The sequence below is a fragment of the Kogia breviceps genome, chromosome 20, assembly GCF_026419965.1.
Source record: "Kogia breviceps isolate mKogBre1 chromosome 20, mKogBre1 haplotype 1, whole genome shotgun sequence".
Classification (NCBI taxonomy): domain Eukaryota; kingdom Metazoa; phylum Chordata; class Mammalia; order Artiodactyla; family Physeteridae; genus Kogia; species Kogia breviceps.
This window is the reverse complement of record NC_081329.1, coordinates 21,719,406-21,741,478: the sequence shown is the minus strand read 5'-3', so window position 1 is coordinate 21,741,478 and position 22,073 is coordinate 21,719,406. Positions and strand designations below refer to the sequence as shown.

Below are 22,073 nucleotides of genomic sequence, written 5' to 3'. Positions count from 1 at the left end.
TTTACCTGTACACATGACTGATAGTGTTTTTTCTTTGTGTTAAAGAAAAACGTATTGCCAGGCATAGAAATGGTCCTAATGTTTTTGTCTTAGAAATTGGGGAGTGGGGGGCTGGAGGAACCTTTATTCCACAAATTTTAGGACCTGTTTGTTAATGACTGAAATTTTAGCTTTTTTAAAAGATAACACAGATCTTTTTAAAATGGCAATAATTCTTTTCTGCAGTCAGTACCCTTGGAAATGGATGTGGATGGACAACTGAAAATAGAGCCAGTGATCAGAACAGGTAAATACGGAAATGTCTGGATTTTTTTTCCTTTGCATTTCTATTTGCATTTGAGTCTATTTCAAAGAAGTCTTTGAAAGGAACCCTGATAAAGAGATATCAACACCTAGAGGAACCAAAGAATCCATCCAGAAAAGTAAAAGTCATTCCTAAGGACGTCTTTATATTGTTGGGGGAAATGCCCTGAATATTTCTTGTGCTAGTTATTTCTTGCCACATAACAAATTTCCCCAAAACACTACAGCTTTACACAACGTGTATTACCTCTCCCACCGTTTCTGAGGGTCCGGAATCCAGGGGCAGCTTAGGTCTCTCATTAGGCTGCAGCCAAGGTGTCAGCCAGGCGTGCAGTCTCTGGATATGACTGGGGCTGGAGGATTCCCTCCAAGCTCACTTGCAGAGCTGTTGGCAGGAGGCTCCCATTATTTGACACGGGGTCCTCTCCACCGGGCTGCGAACAGCATGATTCCGTCAGAGTAACTGATGAGACAGAGACAGAGAGAACCAAGAAAGAAGCAGCTGTCCTTTGTAATCTACCTAAGAAAGGACATATCATTATTTCCGATTAATTCTGTTGCTCCTATGATCAACCCTGGTACGTCGCAGGAGGGAGCAGCAGGAACAGCAGCGTGAATACCAGGACAGAGGACTCCTTGGGGCCATCTGGGAGGCTGGCTCCACAGCCCCACCCCCTCCCAAGGGACACAAAAGTCTCAACCCACTACGGCATCAGCTCCAAGTCCAGAATCTTACCTAAATCAGGTCCAGGCGAAGATGGGACTACGGGAGTATATGTAGCGCGTTAAGTGCAGCTCTCAAGCAGTTCCTCCAGATCTGTAGGCCTGTGAACAGAAACGTTATTCCCCCTCCCCTGGCCCAGTATAAATGCTGATCAGACAGCATGATTCCTGCTCAGAAAGACAGAAAATGAACGGCACACAGAAGTTACTGGTTGGTGAGCAGTTCTGAAATCCAGCTGGGCAAGTGATAGAAATTCCTTGACTAGAACACAGTCCTCCTGCCAGGAAATGACTTTCCAACGGCTCTTGACTTGGCCTTCGGAGGCCTTGGCCTCACCTTCTGAGTCATTCTTTTACTTGACAGGTTTACAACGGAGCCAAGCCGTTTTCTCGGCTTGCTTCCCAGCAGTAGAATTTCGGGGATCCAAAGGCCTCTCTTCATTTTCACTTCTTTCAGTCCAAGCTGACCAGGTTACCACTGATATATTTTTTAAAACTTTCAATCATCTGTGAGTCTTATTCTGAGGCATCACCTTTGATCTGTCTCAGATCTTAACAAAGGATTTTACATTTACACTCTTGGCTGAATCTTTAGACTGTGCTTTCCTAAGAGTGCTCTTGATTTAATCTTCACTCTGAAGGCATTTAATTTTGCATTATCTGCCATCTTGCAAACCAGTGAGCCTGGTTCCTCTTTAAGTCCCTTCTTTAACTTCTCTCTTTGCTCTCACATTTTACTATAAGCAGCAGGAAGAAACCACCGGTATTTTCAATAATCTGGTTGGGAATATATTTAGCTAGCTCTCTTAATTCGTTAGCTCCATGGTTTTCCACTTCCCACATAACTGCACAAGCCCCGTTGCTGTTGGCAAGCTTCCGTGCCGTGCCACACGGGCCTCTCTCCATGAGGCTGCCCGCAACGTGACTTCTTCCCCCATGTGAGTGACCGGACAGACAGACACCAAGACAGAAGCCACAGTCTTGTATAACCTAATCTCAGAGTGACACACACCATTTCTGTTCACTTTAATTGGCTGCACAGACCAACCCTGGTACAACGAGGGAGAAGAGCACACTAAGATGTGGCAGCCAGGGAGCAGGGATCATTGGGGTCCACCTCGGAGCCTGCTATCACATTTCCTAAGTAGCATAATTACTCGGTAGCTTTTACAATAATCGGTTTTTCCACAAGGTCTAAAAATATGAGGTCTTTTGTTCTTTTTTTAATCGATGGCACATAAGCATAGAAAAGTCTGGCAGGACCTACAGAATCGTAATATCAGTCATGTTTATTTCTGGGTATTGAGATTATGGGTGAGTTTATTTTTGTTTCTGTAACTTGGTTTCCCAATACTTTTATAATTAATTTATAATCAGAATTTTTTTTCATTTTTTTCCATGTGGAATATTCCAGAGATTAAAAAAAGGTAAAAAGGTTGAGACAACTTATTATTTTCAGACATTTTGTATGAAGCATTACTAGACACTAGGTATTTCTGAAGGGGAAAAAAGGATATAATCCTTGCTTTCAAGGACTTATGTATTTGGGAAGACAAAACACAGCTATAATACATGTAATAAATTCTACAGAAGAGGAATAAAGGAGCATTAAATAAAGGGCAATACACAGAGGAACCAACTTAAACTGACTCCTTAAGACAGATGGGAAAGAGAAAGGGCTGGAGAGAGACAGAGAAAGTGGCTAGAACAAAGAGCCTTCATACCAGCCTTGGAGTTTGGACTTGGCATTGCAGTGCGTGCATGCGCCATTACAGGGGTATGAGCAGGGAAATGAAATGACCAGATATATTTTAAAAACTCACCTACACTGATTTCATTGTTTTATCTTTAAAAATACTGATCCACCTGGAATGTTGGAAATGTTACACTTCAGTGCAAGACAAAATGAAATAAATGTCAAACATTAGTTAACATTAGTACATACAATGTTTACTATCAAAAAGAACTTTAAAGCCTTAAAAGAGCTTTGACACATCTTCAAAGTTTAATTTCTAGAATTACAGCAGAAAAAACATTCCTGCTGATAAGACTTTAAAGAGCTTGGCTGAACTGTGAAATGTTCAATGTGGCAAAACAGACTGAAGAAGCAGAAACTGATAAATGGCATCAGCTGGCAAAGATACAAATTAATGAACACCGCACTGTACACATTTCTATCTCGTTCCCATGTGGTGCACTGTAAGATGGCACACTCCAAAAATTATTATATGCAGAGAGCAATCCTTTTCTAATCCTTTATGTCCATATATTTCCATGGAGATCAACATTAAAGTGTTTACTGCCTTGAGTGCAGTCAAGGTATGGCATGATTTTAATGGGAATCCTTTACGGTCCTGTAGGGTCATGGCATAACTGATTTAACGTAGAACAGGTAGTTCGCATTTCTTAACTAGCTGCTCTGTTCTTTCTCTTCCACGTTGAGTACAGTATCCACAGTTATTCCTATGTCCCGCAGTGACCAGCCTCTCTCCACTTCCAGAGCCCTTCTGGGAAAGGAAGTGGAAAGGCTGTATAGGGATGTGTGGTACCCAATTTTCAGCATCCAGTCAAACAAGACCTAAAAGATAAAAAGCTGAGTTATCAAATACTGTCCTGAACTGTGTCCCTCTAGATCACCATAATATTTTATGATTCTTTCATTGTTAAATCATGCCCCTAGGAGTCATGAAACAGAACTTTCATACCTTTCAAAGGAACTTTCAAGAGTTTAAAGGAAAAGAGCATGCCATGAATTTTGAGATGTGAATGACCTTTAATACCTGTTGTTTCAGAGAAGGCCTAGGGACCTACTGGCACCCACAGACAGCAGAAGCATTTAACAATTAGGAAAGCCCCAACCAAAGGGAATGGAAAGATCATCCAATGAAAAGGTTAGGAACAAAAGGTTAGCATTTGGGAAAAAAAGTCATTTAGATTATAATCTAAGCCAACAGTCCACATCGAAATCACCCAGAAACTGTCACAACAGACATGTCCATGTCCCAGAGACTCTGCCTTTTGATAACCCAATATTCAGTGGGCCATCCCTATCAATGTATCACATTGCCTTTCATGAACATTCCCTTAGTAATTGTCCAAATTTCCACTTATTATTGCCTAAAAACAATGCCTGCTGAAGGATGGTTTGTTGCTTTAGGAAGAAAGCTGAGTGACAGAATGTTCTCAGGGGATGGTGGTATATCAATTACAGGTAATCCCTGACTTCTACCACAATCCAGGTACCTACTGATATTCCATGTAATAAATGTGCAGTATGTCACAGAGTGCCATAATTTTCCAATATATGAATATGCCTTCTTTTAACCAGTCCTTCCATAAACACTTATACCTTTGACCATTTGTCTTATTTCCAAAGAATAAGTTCTCATAAATGGAATTACTGGGCCAAAAGATGTATTTTAAAATATATACTGGGCTTCCGTGGTGGCGCAGTGGTTGAGAGTCCGCCTGCCGATGCAGGGGACACGGGTTCATGTCCCGGTCCAGGAAGATCCCACATGCTGCAGAGCAGCTGGGCCCATGAACCATGGCCGCTGAGCCTGCGCGTCCGGAGCCTGTGCTCCGCAACGGGAGAGGCCACAACAAGTGAGAGGCCCGCATACCGCAAAAAAAAAAAAATATATATATATATATACTGATAAATTATCCCACAGGAACAGTGCTCTGACTTACATTCACATGAACGATTAATAAGAATCCCTGTTTTCTGCACACACTGCCCAAAACTGGGTACTATTCTTTTTAATCTTTGACAACTTGATAGGTAGAAAATGGTATCCATTTTAATCTGCATTTCTCTGATTCTAAGTGAAGCCACTGAGGTATTTCTTTTTTTTTTTGGCTGTGTTTGGTCTTTGTTGCCACGTGCGGGCTTTCTCTAGTTGTGGTGAGCAGGCGCTACTCTTCGTTGCGATGCGCGGGCTTCTCATTGCAGTAGCTTCTCTTGTTGCAGAGCACGGGCTCTAGCGCGCAAGCTTCAGTAGTTGTGGCACGTGGGCTCAGTAGTTGTGGCTCACGGGCTCTAGAGCGCAGGCTCAGTAGTTGTGGCACATGGGCTTAGTTGCTCCGTGGCATGTGGGATCTTCCCAGACAGGGCTCAAACCCGTGTCCCCTGCATTGGCAGACAGATTCTTAACCACTGTGCCACCAGGGAAGCCCACTAAGGTATTTCTTTTCCTTGATTTGTATAAGCTCCTTATAGAAAAAAATAATTTTTCCAAATTTTTAACTTGATGAACTCTATAGAATTTTAAAATTTTTATGTAGTCAAATCTGTCAGTATTTTCTATTATGGTTTATAGTATTCTTGACATAGAAGGTTAAATGCAACAGTAAGGATAGAAAATTAGTTAGATAATTACAGAAATTTTTAACACACACATAATATGTTCAAATGCACTTAAAAGTAGAAATACACCCAAATATTAGTAATTGGCTTTGGTGCCAGACTGCAGATTAAAATTTCTTTCTACTTTTCTATATTTTTCAAATTATTGCTAGTGAACACAGTATTGTTTTCAAAAGAAAAAAAGAAGTCTATTAGAACAAAAAGAAACAAGCTTTAAAGAATGATCTGAAAACAACATACAAGCAATGGGATTTAGGTTAATAATCCATCAGGGATAATAAGAACAAAGTTAATACCACCTGCTTCCTAAAGCTTTGAAAGCATCTTACCCACCAAGCTGTGAAATGTAATTAAAACAAAAAACAAATTTAAAAAATTGAAAAATATCTGAATGTAAAAATCACAGTTCAAGAAGGCTCAGCATACCTAATTCTCCAAATTTCTACCATGTAGAGTACATATAAATCCGACTTACCAGGACTTCCCTGGTGGCGCAGTGGTTAAGAAGCTGCCTGCCAATGCAGGAGACACAGGTTCGAGCCCTGGTCCGGGAAGATCCCACATGCCGCGGAGTAACTAAGCCCGTGTGCCACAACTACCGAGCCTGCGCTCTAGGGCCCACGAGCCACAACTACTGAGCTCACACGCCACAACTACTGAAGCCTGTGCGCTCTAGGGCCCATGCTCCACGACAAGAGAAGCCACCACAATGAGAAGCCCGTGCACCACAACAAAGAGTAGCTCCTGCTCGCCACAACTAGAGAAAGCCCGCACACAGCAACAAAGACCCAACAGCCAAAAAACTGAATTTAGAAGTAAAATATAAATTTAAAAAGAAAAAAAATCCCATTTATCCTCACCTGATGGGAGTACAGACAACAGATAACACCTCCTCCCTGCATGGGAATAAACTACTGCCAAATTCAACACAAATATTTCTCCAAATATGATTCTCCTCACCTGTGAACTGCAAGACTTAAAAAACCTTCGCCTCAGGACACGCCCACTTGGACATCGAAGAGCAACAGTCACGACCTGAGGAATAAAAATGTTCAAATGAGAATTCCAACCACTGCTTTTTGCAATTCCAAAACCACTACTCCTACGAAACACCTGTACACAGTTCTAAGAGCTCACCTGGAGGTTTGCAGGAATTTAGCTCTGAGAGTTGTACACAAAAATTAAGGTCCAGATAAAATTCACCCGAAACACAAAAATAATTCTAAACCTGAAAAACATCTTTCCACTGATTGAGGAGACCAGTGACAGAGGCTTCCAGAGAGGACACCGAGGGCTTCCCTGGTGGCGCAGTGGTTGAGAGTCCGCCTGCCGATGCAGGGGACACGGGTTCGTGCCCCGGTCCGGGAAGATCCCACGTGCCGCGGAGCGGCTGGGCCCGTGAGCCATGGCCACTGAGGCTGTGCGTCTGGAGCCTAGGCTGCGCGTCCGGAGCCTGTGCTCCGCAACGGGAGAGGCCACAACAGTGAGAGGCCCGTGTACCACCAAAAAACAAACAAACAAACAAACAGAGAGGACACCGAGATGCAAGGCTTCTGTCTGCCAGACAATATCAAGACTGCAGCTGGGCTCTGAAAGTGACCTACCAAACCAAGAAGATCCAGGGCCACCTCAGAGTCTGCAGACAAGACAAACACTAGACTGGAAGGAAACAAAAAGCTACCCTTGTCACTCCATGACTGCAGGCTGTGCTCCATGCCTACATCATGCATGCAGATGAGAGACAAGCCTGGAGCTGGTCCTGGTTGCTGGGGCTGCAGGAGACCCCCCTCCTGGGAGCAGCTTTGTCTGTTTTACGTGTTGAGTTTCCCCACCATCTTTCCTCTGATAAAAGAGTTAAACAGCTAAAAAGAGCTTGCAACGTGCTAGTATGTTAAAGGACACTCTAAGAAGAAAAGAGTGGAAGAGACCGAGATATGATCACAGTAAGTGGAGTGAGAAAGACAAACACCGTATGATATCACTTCTTTGTGGAATCTAAATGTGATACAAATGAACTTATGAAACAGAAACAGACTCACAGACATAGAAAACAAATTTTATGGTTACCAAAAGGGAAAGCAGGTACGGGGAGGGATAAATTAGGAGTTTGAGATTAGCAGATACAAACTACTCTATATAAAAGAGATAAACAACAAGGTCCTACCGTATAGCACAGGGAACTCTATTCAATATCCTGTGATAGGGCTTCCCTGGTGGCGCAGTGGTTAAGAATCCGCCTGCCAATGCAGGGGACACGATCCCTGGTCCAGGAAGATCCCACATGCCGCAGAGCAGCTTGGCCCGTGTGCCACAGCTGCTGAACCTGCGCTCCAGAGCCTGCAAGCCACAACTGCTGAAGCTCGCACGCCTGGAGCCCATGCTACGCAACAAGAGAAGCCACTGCAATGGGAAGCCTGTGTACTGCAGCGAAGAGTAACCCCCGCTTGCTGCAACTAGAGAAAGCCCACGCCCAGCAACAAAGACCCAACTCAGCCAAAAATAAATAAATAAAGCCAAAAAAAAAAAATCCTGTGATAAACCATAACGGAAAATATGAAAAAGAATATGTGTATATATGTATAACTAACTTTCCTGTACACCAGAAACTAACACAATACTGTAAATCAACTATACTTCAACTTAAAAACAAGAAAAGATGACGATTTAGTTATTAATTCTGATGTTCGTTATTTACCGTTAGGAAACCCTTTACTATGGTCAACATTATCCCAACTGTCCTGGGAGTTCTGTTGGCAGCAGTTTGCAGAAATGGTGGTTTTATAGCAGCACCCACCACCCTTCAGGAAAGCCATGTTAGAAAATATTTCTATTCAAGTAGGTAAGGTGTTTGATTCATACCCAAATCAGTACAATCTTTAGCTCTGTTACTACTTCTGCTAAAGAAAATTTTATAATAAAACAAAGAAATCACAAACTAACAATCACTGATTAAAAGCCAATTTTGCTTATTTTTAGAAACAATAAAACTTAACTTTTACAGTGAGGTTTTGTTCAAACTTTAACGATCTGATAGGATACTTAATGCCAAATGCTTTAAGAAAAAGTAAGGTTAAAATACAGTGACTCAGGACTTCCCTGGTAATGCAGTGGTTAAGAATCCGCCTGCCAATGCAGGGGACACGGGTGCAAGCCCTGGTTCAGGAAGATCCCACATGGCACGGAGCAACTAAGCCGGTGAGCCACAACTACTAAGCCTGCGCTCTAGAGCCCACGAGCCACAACTACTGAGTCTGCACATCTAGAGCCCGTGTTCCACAACAAGAGAAGCCACCGCAATGAGAAGCCCATGCACCGTGACAAAGAGTAGCCCCTGCTCACCGCAACTAGAGAAAGCCCGCGGGCAGCATCGAAGACCCAATGCAGCCAATAATTAATTAATTAATTTTTTAAAAATACAGTGAGTTAACATTTTCTATTATGATTAAATACTTAAGAGAAATGAACTATCGTTGTTTGAAACCCAGCTACTGCTCTGTTATTACAATTACTGTGAAAGGTGGGTGTACAATTTCTCCTAAGATTACTGACAGTCTAGTGGACTGACCTATGAATGGGTAAAAGGCCTGGGACACAGTGCAAATTGGAAAGTAAATCACTGTCCCAAACACAGATTATTAAATGAAACCTAAATGAAAAGTAGCAGCAATAATTAAAATGTAGTTCCCCTTAAAATGAAATAAGATAGCATACAATAATGAAAATAGTTGCTATGGTATTATGGTAACAATATGATGATTTATAAAACTATTTTCAAATTATCTTAAATTCTACATTTATTGTCTTTTCAATTTAAAAGTAGAAGAGTAGGGCTTCCCTGGTGGAGCAGTGGTTGAGAGTCCGCCTGCCGATGCAGGGGACGCGGGTTCGTGCCCCGGTCCGGGAAGATCCCACGTGCCGCGGAGCAGCTGGGCCCGTGAGCCATGGCCGCTGAGCCTGCGCGTCCGGAGCCTGAGCTCCGCAACGGGAGAGGCCACAACGGTGAGAGGCCCGCGTACCGCAAAAAAAAAAAAAAACAAAAACAAAAAGTGGTTTTCAGGGAGTGTAACAGTTGCTGAGCATCAGGAAATGGAAAACCATCCGGCTCTCCTTTGCCTAAGCCCCTCGGTGGTTTTAAAGACACGTGTTCCTGAACATTAGAGACCGTCTGAAACTGAGCTGGGCAACCGCAGGAAGGCAGCATAGATGATGACAAGGTTGGCAGAGGGCAGCTCAATGAAGAGGGGGGACTCAGTGCAACCCTGCCGTGCAAACAGCAAACAAGCCTTCAATTCTAACACCTACAAAGTAGCTGCATTCTTCATTTTCTCTTTTTTAAGGGGAAAACTACAATTTGAAGTCATCTGCCTATTTTGATTCTATTTTAATAGGTAACTCATTTGCTGACCTGAAGTTTTGAAAAAGCCCAAGTATCCTATCTCTGCCTGATGAAGTGGGAGGGCTTTAAAACACAAGCTCAGCAGACAGCAGGCTTCCAAAATAGGACTCGAGATGAGGAGTTGATATTACCCCATATTCAAAATAAGATCTAATCATAGTGCAATCACATAAACACTATGCTGTCTCTCCTTTCTAAACCCAAATTTATTTATTTATTTATTTATTTTGGAGGTGGGGGAGGCCACACCTCACAGCCTGTGGGAACTTAGTTCCCCGATCAGGGATCAAACCCAGGCTCCAGCAGTGAAAGTGCCAAGTCCTAAACACTGGACCACCAGGGAATTCCCATCTAAACCCAAATTTAGATAAAATGTACTTACTTGATATTAAAGAAAACAGAAAATATATTTAATTTTCAAAGAGAAAAAAAAATAAGCTTACTTCTTCAGCTATTTCAGGAGGTTCTTCAGGTAAATCAAGAACCTAAAGAAAAATAAGTATTTAGTAACAGGAATGTAAACAGTTTGAAGAAGAAAAAAATAATCTCAACATGAAGAGTTCTTTTCGATACAGTGTTTTGACACATCTATCCTTAATGAAATATTTTCTTTTAATATATATTTATAAAACATTTACAGTGAGAGCGAGACTCACTTAAACATTTTTGGGTAAGCAACTTTGTGCTAACGGTAGATCATAAAAGCAGGATTTGAGATGATAGCTACCAATCTATACACATTTAAAGAACTCCGTGTTTATGATGTTCCAAGACATTATACAAAAATGTACTACTTACAGAAAGAGGGTACATATTAATTAAGTTCAATAAGACCCCCAAATTATTTTGGTTCATACATATACACGGTAAGATGAGTGCATATTTATTTTTCTTCACCAGCATCTTCTAGGGGACTGGATAACCACCATTCACTTTGGTTGCTTTCATGATTTACTCACGTTTCCCTATTTCTGTTAATGTATTAAAAAAACAGATGTACAGACCATTGTCTCTCATTAAAACACTTGTTATGAACAATTTCACCTCCAGGGATGCTTTTTATTTTTTAATAGCATAGATTCCATGTTTTATATCATTTTGTCTAACAAACATTAACTGCATTTATTAAATAAAACATTTGTTTTTCTTTGGTATAAAAAGCATATGTGACAGTCAACCAAAGGTTACCATCAGCGTGAGATAATCTGTGCTATTAACAAAAAGCAAAGACTCTTGAAATTTTAATTAGTCCTATGGACTAAATGTTAGACACAGTTCAGTGATCTGATTCTTACTCTCAAGCTCCATGAAAGGACCAGGAAACCCCAGACTGAAAAGCAATATGTTAGAAACTACTTTTAGGGACTAGATAGCCTACTAGCTTTCCCTAAGACTCAATAAAAACAGACTTATTTCAACCTTAACCAGCTCCAAATCATAGTCAACTTACGGATCAAAGATTTGAAAGAAAAAAAGGAATGATAAACCAGGGCATCATTTCAAAGTGAACAGTTGCTATAACTCATTCCCTAGAAGGGCTGCTGAGAACAGTGATCCACTCACGTTAATAATATTAACCGCTCTGGGGCTGCCCTGGTGGCGCAGTGGTTGAGAGTCCGCCTGCCAATGCGGGAGACACGGGTTCGTGCCCCGGTCCGGGAAGATCCCACATGCTGCGGAGCGGCTGGGCCCGTGAGCCGTGGCCGCTGCGCCTGCGCGTCCGGAGCCTGTGCTCCGCAACGGGAGAGGCCGCAACAGTGAGAGGCCCGCGTACCGCAAAAAAAAAAAAATAATAATAATAATAATATTAACCGCTCACTAAATATGACTTCATCGTGTCTTAGCTACCCACAGTAATATTTCCCTTAGTAAACATAATAGTTTTCATTTCTATATAATTTAATTACTTCCTCAAAAAGAACTATTTTCTAAATTTATCACCATTTATCTTTCTAGATTCCTTCTAAAGTTTGGCTCAGAACATTAATATTAATATTAAACAGGAAAAGTGATTCTTAATGAAGCTGAAGCTTCACGAATCCAGATGAAGACCCCATCTGGATTAGAAGCCAGTCCTAATCTTCCCTCAGTATAACACTTCCACCCACAGAACAATATTCTTACTGCACACGGATACAGCTCAGTGAGCAGGCATTAAGTAATGAACCTCCTTCTGCGTGGGCTGTTCAGCGGGTGGTGAAACTTTGGTTACAGGCTTAGGCAAGTTCCGTCTCTTTGCTGCTTCTCTGTTTGATGTTTCAGAAGATGTCTGACTCTCACTTTCAAGCACCAAATCTTCACCACCCTGGTCAAAAACAAGACAAGTTCTAGAGAGATGCTCTCTATCGACTTCATTCTATTCACAATGGTTATTTCTTTTACCCTGATGGCATTTCCGTAAAAAAAATATATAATTAAGTCATTATTAGACCCAGAAATTTAAAGCATTATCTCCTTAGACCAAAAAAACATGGAATTTAACTAATGTCTCACAGAAACCACCCTTATCCAGCTCTGGAGCTCCCTGTGATAGTACAAGGCTGAGAGGGACTATTCCATTTTAATTGACCCCTCAGTTTTTCAGTAAGAAGAAAGAAGAAAACCCAAATGACATCCTTTCCTCCCTGCAGTAAAGGAAGCAAAGCAGTGCAAGAGGTTGTGCCTTAAAAAGGCTGTGAAAATAGAACACGTGTGTAAAAACACAGGTCTATGCGTGTGACTAGTCAATACTTCCATAGCTGCGTGTGGCCCTAGTTATCTTGTTATATATAAATATATTTTAGCTCTCAAAGTCAAACTTTGATCTTCCATTTGAAGTAATCACTTTAGGAGGGATAGGATTTTATTCCAGAAATCTTAAAGATTATTTTTTATTAATATTATCTATTAAAACCTTTTCCTTAGCAAGATAATTCACTTAAATGTCAAAGTCTCAAATATATAATTATTAGTTCAATAATGCCTTTCTTCCATATATACTGACCTTTGAAAAGTTCTCTTTATCAAACTACGGGCTGGATCAGCAATGGGTACACTTTCCTTCCTAGAGTCTCAGGTCATAACACCAACAGTCTACTCGCTCCCTGACTTTCTTTTGTCTCCACTAATTAGGTTAAAATATATACAAGTAGTACCATGGAGACACAGCCTAAAAGCAAGGGGCAGAAGGACGAATTCACACCGTGACCATTTCAGAAAGAAACGTGGCAGGCTAAGGTCAGGCTGTCAATGTCTAACATACAAAACTAACAGAAGACAAATGCAACTCAGAAGTGAAGTCACTACACAGAGGAGTTGCATTTTATGTTGCCGTCTTTCACATTAATTTTATTACCCACCCTTGATTGTTTTATGACATATTTACCATTATGAAATGAAAACAAACACTCTGCTTCACTGTCCGAATCCTGTTCACCTCTACTGGATCATTTTCTTCACAAAATGGTGAACAGTGCAATATAAACAGAAAGCAAACCAAACCAAACGAAAAAAAACAAAAATGTCTTTGGGACAGAAAGGACCTTACACAAAAAGTCTGCAGCCAGTTCTAAAACTGAATTCCTTTAAGAATATCCTTTATTTCTCTGTAAGAAAACTTAACATTGTAAACATCCACTAGCAAATGACAAAATTCATACTCAATGCCAAAGGAAAAAAGAGTCAAAGGTCAATTTGGCTTTAAAAAAACAAAGCCAAACATGATGAATATTATGAGAGCTTATAAAACCTTAGAGATCTGAATTCCCTTAAATAAAAGATGTGATTTGGTCAACACTCTTCTCAAAGACTGCCTTATGTTAGAGCTTTTAAAGGATCTAAGTTATATACTCTTTAGACATCAGAAACCACTTAAACACATGTGACATACTAATATGCTAAATAAAAACTGATAAAAACTGATAGACAATCATTATAAATAGACTCCTAAAAGATAGACTGGACTAATCATTTGCAATTTTTTAAAAATCAATACATGCTAAAGGAAGCAATAGCAGAATTCAAAATATAATATTTTCTAACCCCAAGTTTATGACCATTGCTTAACTTCCAGGTTTCACCCGTCATACGATAAAAGCGCTCTTCCAGCTTTTTCAATTTCATTTCCTGGTGTGGTTTTAGAACATTCTCTATGTATCTGCTGGCCTGTTCCAAAAAACATAAATTAGGTGGTGTTACTACACATTAACATTCCTAAGGTCTTATTTACACTGTCTATAATGTTGTAAATAAGAACCAAGTAAGAAATGGTGTTTTCACACTAATTCAATTTTGCCAAAAAAGCAACATCCTCCGCTTCTGCATCACTCTCTAAAAATTTGCATTTGTGCTTAATGCAAATAAAAACAAATATTCTACACTTCTGCTTGTATGGCAGTCTACCTATATATCCTTCAATGTGTTTTCAATGCAACAAAAAACTTACAAGGGGCTGGAATACAAAGATGCAGAGGACAAGGACTTTGACTTCCAGGAACTTAAACTGAAAGCAGTTTGTTCAAGGCATGATGCCTAAGGCATGAACTGGTTTGGAAGAGCATTAATGAAATGCTGCTCAATCATGGTAAAGTAGAAAATATTTTTAGACTAAAAAGACATGGCGATTCTGGTTTTAAGACAACAGAGTGAGGGCTTCCGTGGTGGCACGGTGGTTGGAAGTCCGCCTGCCGATGCAGGGGACATGGGTTCGTGCCCTGGTCCGGGAAGATCCCACATGCCACAGAGTGGCTGGGCCCGTGAGCCATGGCCACTGAGCCTGCGCATCCAAAGTCTGTGCTCCACAACGGGAGAGGCCACAACAGTGAGAGGCCCGCGTACCACAAAAAAAAAATAATAATAAAAAATAAAAATAAAAAAATAAACATTAGAAGCTCAAATATTTACAAGAGAACTTCTTACAAAAGATCTCGCAAGGACACTTTCCTTGCTACTGAATTCAGATCAGCGTAGTTACAAATGTATTTAACAGTAACTCCTCCCACCCCCTAACAAATATATAGGCTTTTACTCTTGGGATCTTTTTTCAGCCTTCATTTGTTTACTTAAAAAAGGAATAATTTGCTCACCAGGAAAACAAGTGGTAGGTGTCAAAATTTTAATGCCTTTGTACATAGGCCTTTGTAAAGGGTTTATGTTTTTAATATTTAGGTAAAAGTCCACAATGAGTCTACTCTTTTACAAAGGTCAATCATCAATCTGGCAACTGCGCAAATGCTACCTGACATTTCAAGGTCACAAAAAGAACTGTTAGATAATCATCCATGGTAATGCAATTCCTAGCTAGCAAAACCAAACTTGGATGGGATGCAGCAAAAGCGGTGCTCAGAGGTAAAGTTACAGCTGTAAATATCTAATTAAAGAAGGAGAAAAGATATCAAATCATTAACTTTACACCTTAAAAATCTTGAAGAAGAACAAATAAAACCCAAAGCTAGCACACAGCAGCAAATAATAAGGAAGAGATAAAGAGAGAATAGAATAGAAAAACAACAGAACCAATGAAACCAAAAATTGTTTCTTTAAAACAATCAACAAATTTCAGAAAACTTTAACTTGACTAAGAGAAGACAACTAAAATCAGAAATGAATGTGGGGAAATTACTACCAATCTTACAGCAATAAAAAGGATTATAAAGATGTATAATTGTATGCCATCAAATTAGATAACCAAGATGAAATGGAAAAATTCTGAGAAACAAACAATTACCTAAACTGACTCAATATGAAATAGGAAATCTCAACAGACCTAACATAAGACTGTGTCAGTATTTAAAAACCTCCCAACAAAGAAAAGTCCAGGACCAGATGGTTTCACCACTAAATTCTATAAAACCTTTACAGAAGAATTAGCACCAATCCTTCTCAAACTGCTCCAAAAAACAGATGAGGTGAGAACAGTTCCTAATTCATTCCATGAGGTCAACATTATCCTGATACCAAAGCAAGGCAAAGACACTACAAGAAAATTAAAGACCAATATCCCTTATGAATACAGATGCAAAAATCCTAAACAAAATACTAGTAAACTGATCCAACAGCTTACTGAAAGGAGTATATACCAATGCCAAGTGTAATTTATCTCAAAAATGCAAGATAGTTCAACATAAGAAAATCAATTAATGTAATATATATTAATAAAACAAAGGGTGGAAAAACCACATGATCATCTGAATTGACGAAGAAAAAGCGTTTGACAAAATTCAACACTCTTTCATGATAAAACTATTTAGAAACAAGGAATAGAAGGGAACTTGCTCAACATAACAAGCATCTAGGAAAAAATCCATAGCTAACATCATACTCAATAGTGAAAGATTAAAAGTTTTCTAAGATCAGGAATAAGACAAGGATGCCTTCTTTCATCACTACTATTCAACACTGTTTAAAGTTTTAGCCAGAGTGATAAGGCAAGAAAAAGAAATAAATGACATCACTTTTGGAAATGAGGAAGTAAAACTATCCCTATTCTCAAATGATATGATCTTATACATTAAAAATCCCAAAGAATCCACACACAAAACCCACTAGCACTAATAAAAAATAAGTAAAATTGCTGCACACAAGATCAACACACAAAAATCATTTGTGTTTCTATATACTAGTAATGAAAAATCAAAAAAGAAAATTAAGAAAACAATTGCATTTATAATAGCAACCAAAAGAATAAAATACTTAGGAATAAATTTAGCCAAGAAGGTGAAAGCTATGTACACTGAAAACTACAAAACATTGTTGGAAGAAATTAAAGACAGAAATAAATGGAGGGGCTTCCCTGGTGGCGCAGAGTTTGAGAGTCCGCCTGCTGATGCAGGGGACACGGGTTTGTGCCCTGGTCCAGGAAGATCCCACATGTCACGGAGTGACTAGACCCATAAGCCATGGCTGTTGAGCCTGCACGTCCGGAGCCTGTGCTCTGCAACGCGAGAGGCCACAACAGTGAGAGGCCCACGTACCGCAAAAAAAAAAAAAAAAAAAAAAAAAAAAAAGAAAGAAATGGAAAGACATTGCATGGTTATGGATTGCAAGAATTAATATTAAGATGCCAATACTCCTCCCAGCAAAGAAGACAATATCATTAAGATGTCAGTACTACCCAAAGAAATCTCCAGATTTAAGTGCAATCCTTCTCAAAATCCCAAAGCCCTTTTTTGCAGAAATGGAAAGGCCAATCCTCAAATTCATATGGAACTTCAAGGGGCCTCAACAGCCAAAACAATACTGAAAAAGAAAAACAAAGTGGGATGACTCACACTTCCTGATTTCAAAACTTACTAAAAAACTACAGGGCTTCCCTGGTGGCGCAGTAGTTGAGAATCCACCTGCCGATGCAGGGGATATGGGTTCGTGCCCCGGTCCAGAAGGATCCCACATGCCATGAAGCGGCTAGGCCCGTGAGCCATGGCCACTGAGCCTGTGCGTCTGGAGCCTGTGCTCCACAATGGGAGAGGCCACAGCAGTGAGAGGCCCGCATACCGCAAAAAAAAAAAAAAAAAAAAAAAACTACAGTATTTAAAATAGTATGGTACTGGCACAAGGATAGATATATATACATATAAAGCAATGGAATAGAAGTGAGGGCCTAGAAATAAACCCATATATCTATGGCCAATTGATTTTCAACAAGGGTGCCAAGACCATTCAATGGGGAAAGAATAGTTTCTTTAACAAATGCTGTTGGGACAAATAGATATCCACATGAAAAAGAATGAAATTGGACTCCCATCTCACACCATACACAAAAGCTAACTCAAAGTAGGTTAATAACCTAAATATAAAAACTAAAACTATACACTCTTGGAAGAAAATATAGGGGTAAATTTTCATGACTTTGGATTTGGCAATGGATTCTTAGATATGACACCAAAAGCATGAGCAACAACAAAAAAATAATAGATAACTAGACTTCATCAAAACTAAAAACATTTTTGTGCATCAAAGGACAATAACAAAAAAGTGAAAAGCAATCCACAGAATGGGAGATAATACTCACAAATCAGATATCTGATAAGACTTTAGTATCCAGAATATATAAAGAACTCCTATAATTCAACAACAGAAAGACAAACAACCCAATTTAAAAACAGGCAAAGAACTTAAACAACCATTTCTCCAGAGAAGATATACAAATCTCCAACAAGCACCTGAAAAGGATTTCAACATCATTAGTCAACAGGGAAATGCAAACCAAAACCACAATGTGATACCACTTCATATGCATTATGATGAGTATTGGGGGGGTGAGGGGTGGAAATAATAAATGTTGGTGAGGATTCAGAGAAATTGGGACACTCAGAAAATGCTGGTGGGCATACAAAATGGTATAGCCAGTGTGGAAAATAGTTCAGCAATTCCTCAAAAAGTTAAAATATAGAATTACCATATGACCTAGCAATCCCATTTCTATGTATATACCCCAAAGAACTGAAAACAGGTATTCAAATACTTGCACAAAAATATTCACAGCAGCATGATTCACAATAGCCAAAAGGTGAAAAAAACTTAAACGTTTATTGGTGAATGGATAAACAAATCCTGATCCGTCCATACAATGGAATATAACTCAGCTATAAAAAGGAAAGAAGTACTGATATATCCTATATGGATGAACCCCAGAACACATTATGCAAGTGAAAGAAGCCAGACACAAAAGGTCACATGTTATATGATTCCACTTGTATGAAATATTCAGAATAGATAAATCCATACAAACAGAAAGCAGATTGTTGGTTGCCAGAGGATGGAAGGAGTGGGGAATGGGGAAATAACTGTTTAGTGGGTATGGGGTTTTCTTCTGCGGTGAAGAAAATGTTTTGGAACTAGACAGGGGTAGTGGTTGCACAACACTGTGAATATTCTAAATGCCACTGAATTATACACTTTAAGATGGTCATGTCGGGCCTTCCCTGGTGGTGCAATGGTTGAGAGTCCGCCTGCCGATGCAGGGGACACAGGTTCGTGCCCCGGTCTGGGAAGATGCCACATGCCGTGAAGCGGCTAGGCCCGTGAGCCATGGCCGCTGAGCCTGCACGTCCGGAGCCTGTGCTCCACAACGGGAGAGGCCACAACAGTGAGAGGCCCGCGTACCGCAAAAAAAAAAAAAAAAAAAAAGATGGTCATGTCATGAGAATTTGACCTCAATAATAAAAAAATCTGAACACAAACACATAAAGCAACAGACCTAAATTTAAAATGCCCCAGACATTTTTGTATTCTCTTTATATACTCTCCAAAACGTATGCTTTACCTTTTCACCCTGTGCCTCTTGCTGTTTTTTCCTCACAAGTTTTTGCCTTTTCTCATTCTTCTCTTCTTCTTCTAAGACATCAAAACATATAAGTACTTTTTAATTCCCAAGTATCAGTACGTTGAATGTTATTTTCTCTGAAAATCTTCTGTAGATCCTCACATTTTGGGAGAGAAAAGCCTTCAGAAAACAGACTGTATTTTTCAAATAATGAAAATGAGATACACGCAGACAGTTGAAACAAGGAAATCTGCAAGAAATTTCTTTCTGTAAGAAAAGGTCTATTCTGAAACTAAAATTCTCTGACATGTATTGTGTGTTACAGTTTTGGTGAGGAGACTTCAAGAATAATGATGGGGCTTCCCTGGTGGCACAGTGGTTAAGAATCCACCTGCCAATCCAGGGAAAACGGGTTCGAGCCCTGGTCTGGAAAGATCCCACATGCCATGGAGCAACTAAGCCCATGCGCCACAACTACTGAGCCTGCGCTCTAGAGCCCGTGAGCCACAACTACTGAGCCCATGCCACAACTACCAAAACCCGAGCGTCTAGAGCCTGGGCTCCACAACAAGAGAAGCCACCGCAATGAGAAGCCCACACACCGCAACAAAGAGTAGCCCTGCTCACTGCAACTAGAGAAAGCCTGCATGCAGCAATGAAGACCCAATGCAGCCATAAATAAATAAATAAAATTTAAATAACTAAATAAACAGTAAAATAGAACATAATGCACCAAATTCACTATTGGCAAGCTTCTTTCTAATAGGATATAAGAATGTAGACATTAGTTTCAGGATTCATCTGTTCTGAGGTGAACCACAATATTGTTTTTTGTTTTGTTTTTTTTTAAAATAAATTTATTTACATATTTATTTTTGGCTGTGTTGGGTCTTTGCTGCTGCGAGCAGGCTTTCTCTAGTTGCGGTGAGTGGGGGTTACTCTCTGTTGCGGTGCGCGGGCTCTAGGCATGTGGGCTCAGTAGTTGTGGCTTGTGGGCTCTAGAGTGCAGGCTCAGCAGTTGTGGCACACGGGCTCAGTTGCTCTGTGGCATGTAGGATCTTCCCGGACCAGGGCTCGAACCCATGTCCCCTGCATTGGCAGGCGGATTCTTTTTTTTTTTTTTTTTTTTTTTTAATTTTAAACTTATTTATTTATTTATTTATGGCTGTGTTGGGTGTTCATTTCTGTGCAAGGGCTTTCTCCAGTTGTGGCAAGCGGGGGCCACTCTTCATCATGGTGCGCAGGCCTCTCACTATCACGGCCTCTCTTGTTGTCCAGCACAGGCTCCAGACATGCAGGCTCAGTGATGGTGGCTCACGGGCCCAGTTGCTCCACAGCACGTGGGATCCTTCTCCGAGACCAGGGCTCGAACCCGCATCCCCTGTATTGGCAGGCAGATTCTCAACCACCGCTCCACCAGAGAAGCCCGGCAGGCGGATTCTTAACCACTGCGCCACCAGGGAAGTCACTACAATATTGTTTTAAAAGGCTTCTAACACAAACTTTTACTTACCACAAAAATAACAAGAATGGTTTCCTAAAATTAAGAGCATTTAACTATACATACGATATAAGTGCATAAATAAAAACTTCCAGAATGGAATGAAAAATAAATTATCATTAACTCTTAATCTTAACGATAGATATATTTATCATTTGTAGAACAGTTTACAAGCTGTACGTACCAAACAGCAGTTAAGCTGCACAAACACACAGACAATTTAAAATTAGCAAACGTGCAGAAATTCTATAGTTTCAAATGTATATACAAGAAAAAAGTATAATTTCTCATAAAAATATTGGTATTTATAGCCTATCCAAAATTGTAACTAAAGCTGTAATGATTACCTTGAAATTACACAGCACAAATTAATGGTAAAATGATTCTTATTGTGCAAAGTTCTGGAATAAATAAAGGAAAGAAATTTTGGTAGAAAAGTATAAAAGGGTAGCATAAACAATAAACTTACCTTTCAGATAAACTTGGGAAGATTTAAACGAGTTAACCCATGAGGTAGTCACAGAAATAATTAATGTAAGGAGAGTAAGCAGTAAGAAAATCCGGCCACACAGCAAAATTAGATCTTTGATTCCTTATAAAGGTTTAAAAAAAATACAATTAAAATTCAAAACATTTTTCTTGATACTAGGTATTAACGCATTAGAAGATCATTTGTACTAGAAAAGTACAGTAAAAGTTAAGGTATGCAACTGTCTTAAGATTTTTCAAATAGTCTCCTTTGGGTGCCAAAATTCATAATGACTGTCATTACCAGAGCAAGTTTTCAGAAAATGATTCTAGAACATCTTATGTCTCAGGAATATAAGTAGAATTCGAGTGATTGGCTACATTATAAATATATGACTATCAATAATGCATAAATTCTGGTTTCCCTTCTTCACAGAGAAGGGAAGAAAATTATCCACATAATTGGGAATCGAGTGATTGGCTACATTATAAATATATGACTATCAATAATGCATAAATTCTGGTTTCCCTTCTTCACAGAGAAGGGAAGAAAATTATCCACATAATTGGGAATTAAATTGTGATGGTATCATCTTATCAAATTCTAGTTCTATTTAAAAACAATCACTCTCACTGAAACAGCAAATTCTTATTTCTGACAGTTAAATTATGCAACTCTGTACTTCTCTATTTCTCAATATTTATTCTATCATATGTAAATAAAATTACTAGATATATTTTTGCCTAGAAAAAAAGTAAAAAACTTGGTTTTGTATTACCTTAAGAACCAAGATGAAAATTAATCAGCAGAAATGTAACAAGTACCTACTTTGTGTAATACAACTTGCCAAATGGTGAGGGAGTGTAGATATAAAGTAGGATAAAAAATGGTTTCTACCCTCCAGGAATTTTTAGTTTTGTTTTATAATTTTCAAAAGTTACCAGGCAGACATACAGAGGAACCATCTTACCAATGTGATGGGGGCTGGCAGTTAGTCAATTAACTGAAAATTAAAGAAGGAATTATATATACAGACTTAATTTTTAACTGAAAACAGATATATATATCTAT

General features: G+C 39.5%; 1 protein-coding gene across 4 annotated transcripts in view; it reads right to left on the bottom strand.

Moving 5' to 3' along the window:
- UBXN8 (UBX domain protein 8) overlaps positions 1-22,073 on the bottom strand; it is a 44,997-nt gene that overhangs the window by 20,577 nt on the left and 2,347 nt on the right. Inside the window, exons 2-9 of one of the 4 annotated variants that reach the window (XM_067022310.1) lie at positions 21,003-21,125; positions 19,033-19,103; positions 13,812-13,934; positions 11,959-12,096; positions 10,235-10,276; positions 6,356-6,430; positions 1,040-3,604; positions 551-766 (exon numbers count right to left, since the gene is read on the bottom strand). In XM_067022310.1, coding sequence (XP_066878411.1) covers positions 3,437-3,604; positions 6,356-6,430; positions 10,235-10,276; positions 11,959-12,096; positions 13,812-13,934; positions 19,033-19,103; positions 21,003-21,125 — 740 coding nt within the window. In that variant the 3' untranslated portion in view covers positions 551-766; positions 1,040-3,436. Of the gene's footprint in view, positions 1-550; positions 767-1,039; positions 3,605-6,355; positions 6,431-10,234; positions 10,277-11,958; positions 12,097-13,811; positions 13,935-19,032; positions 19,104-21,002; positions 21,126-22,073 lie in introns of those variants that run through there. The other 3 variants (XM_059049299.2, XM_067022309.1, XM_059049300.2) reach the window with 3 other exon arrangements.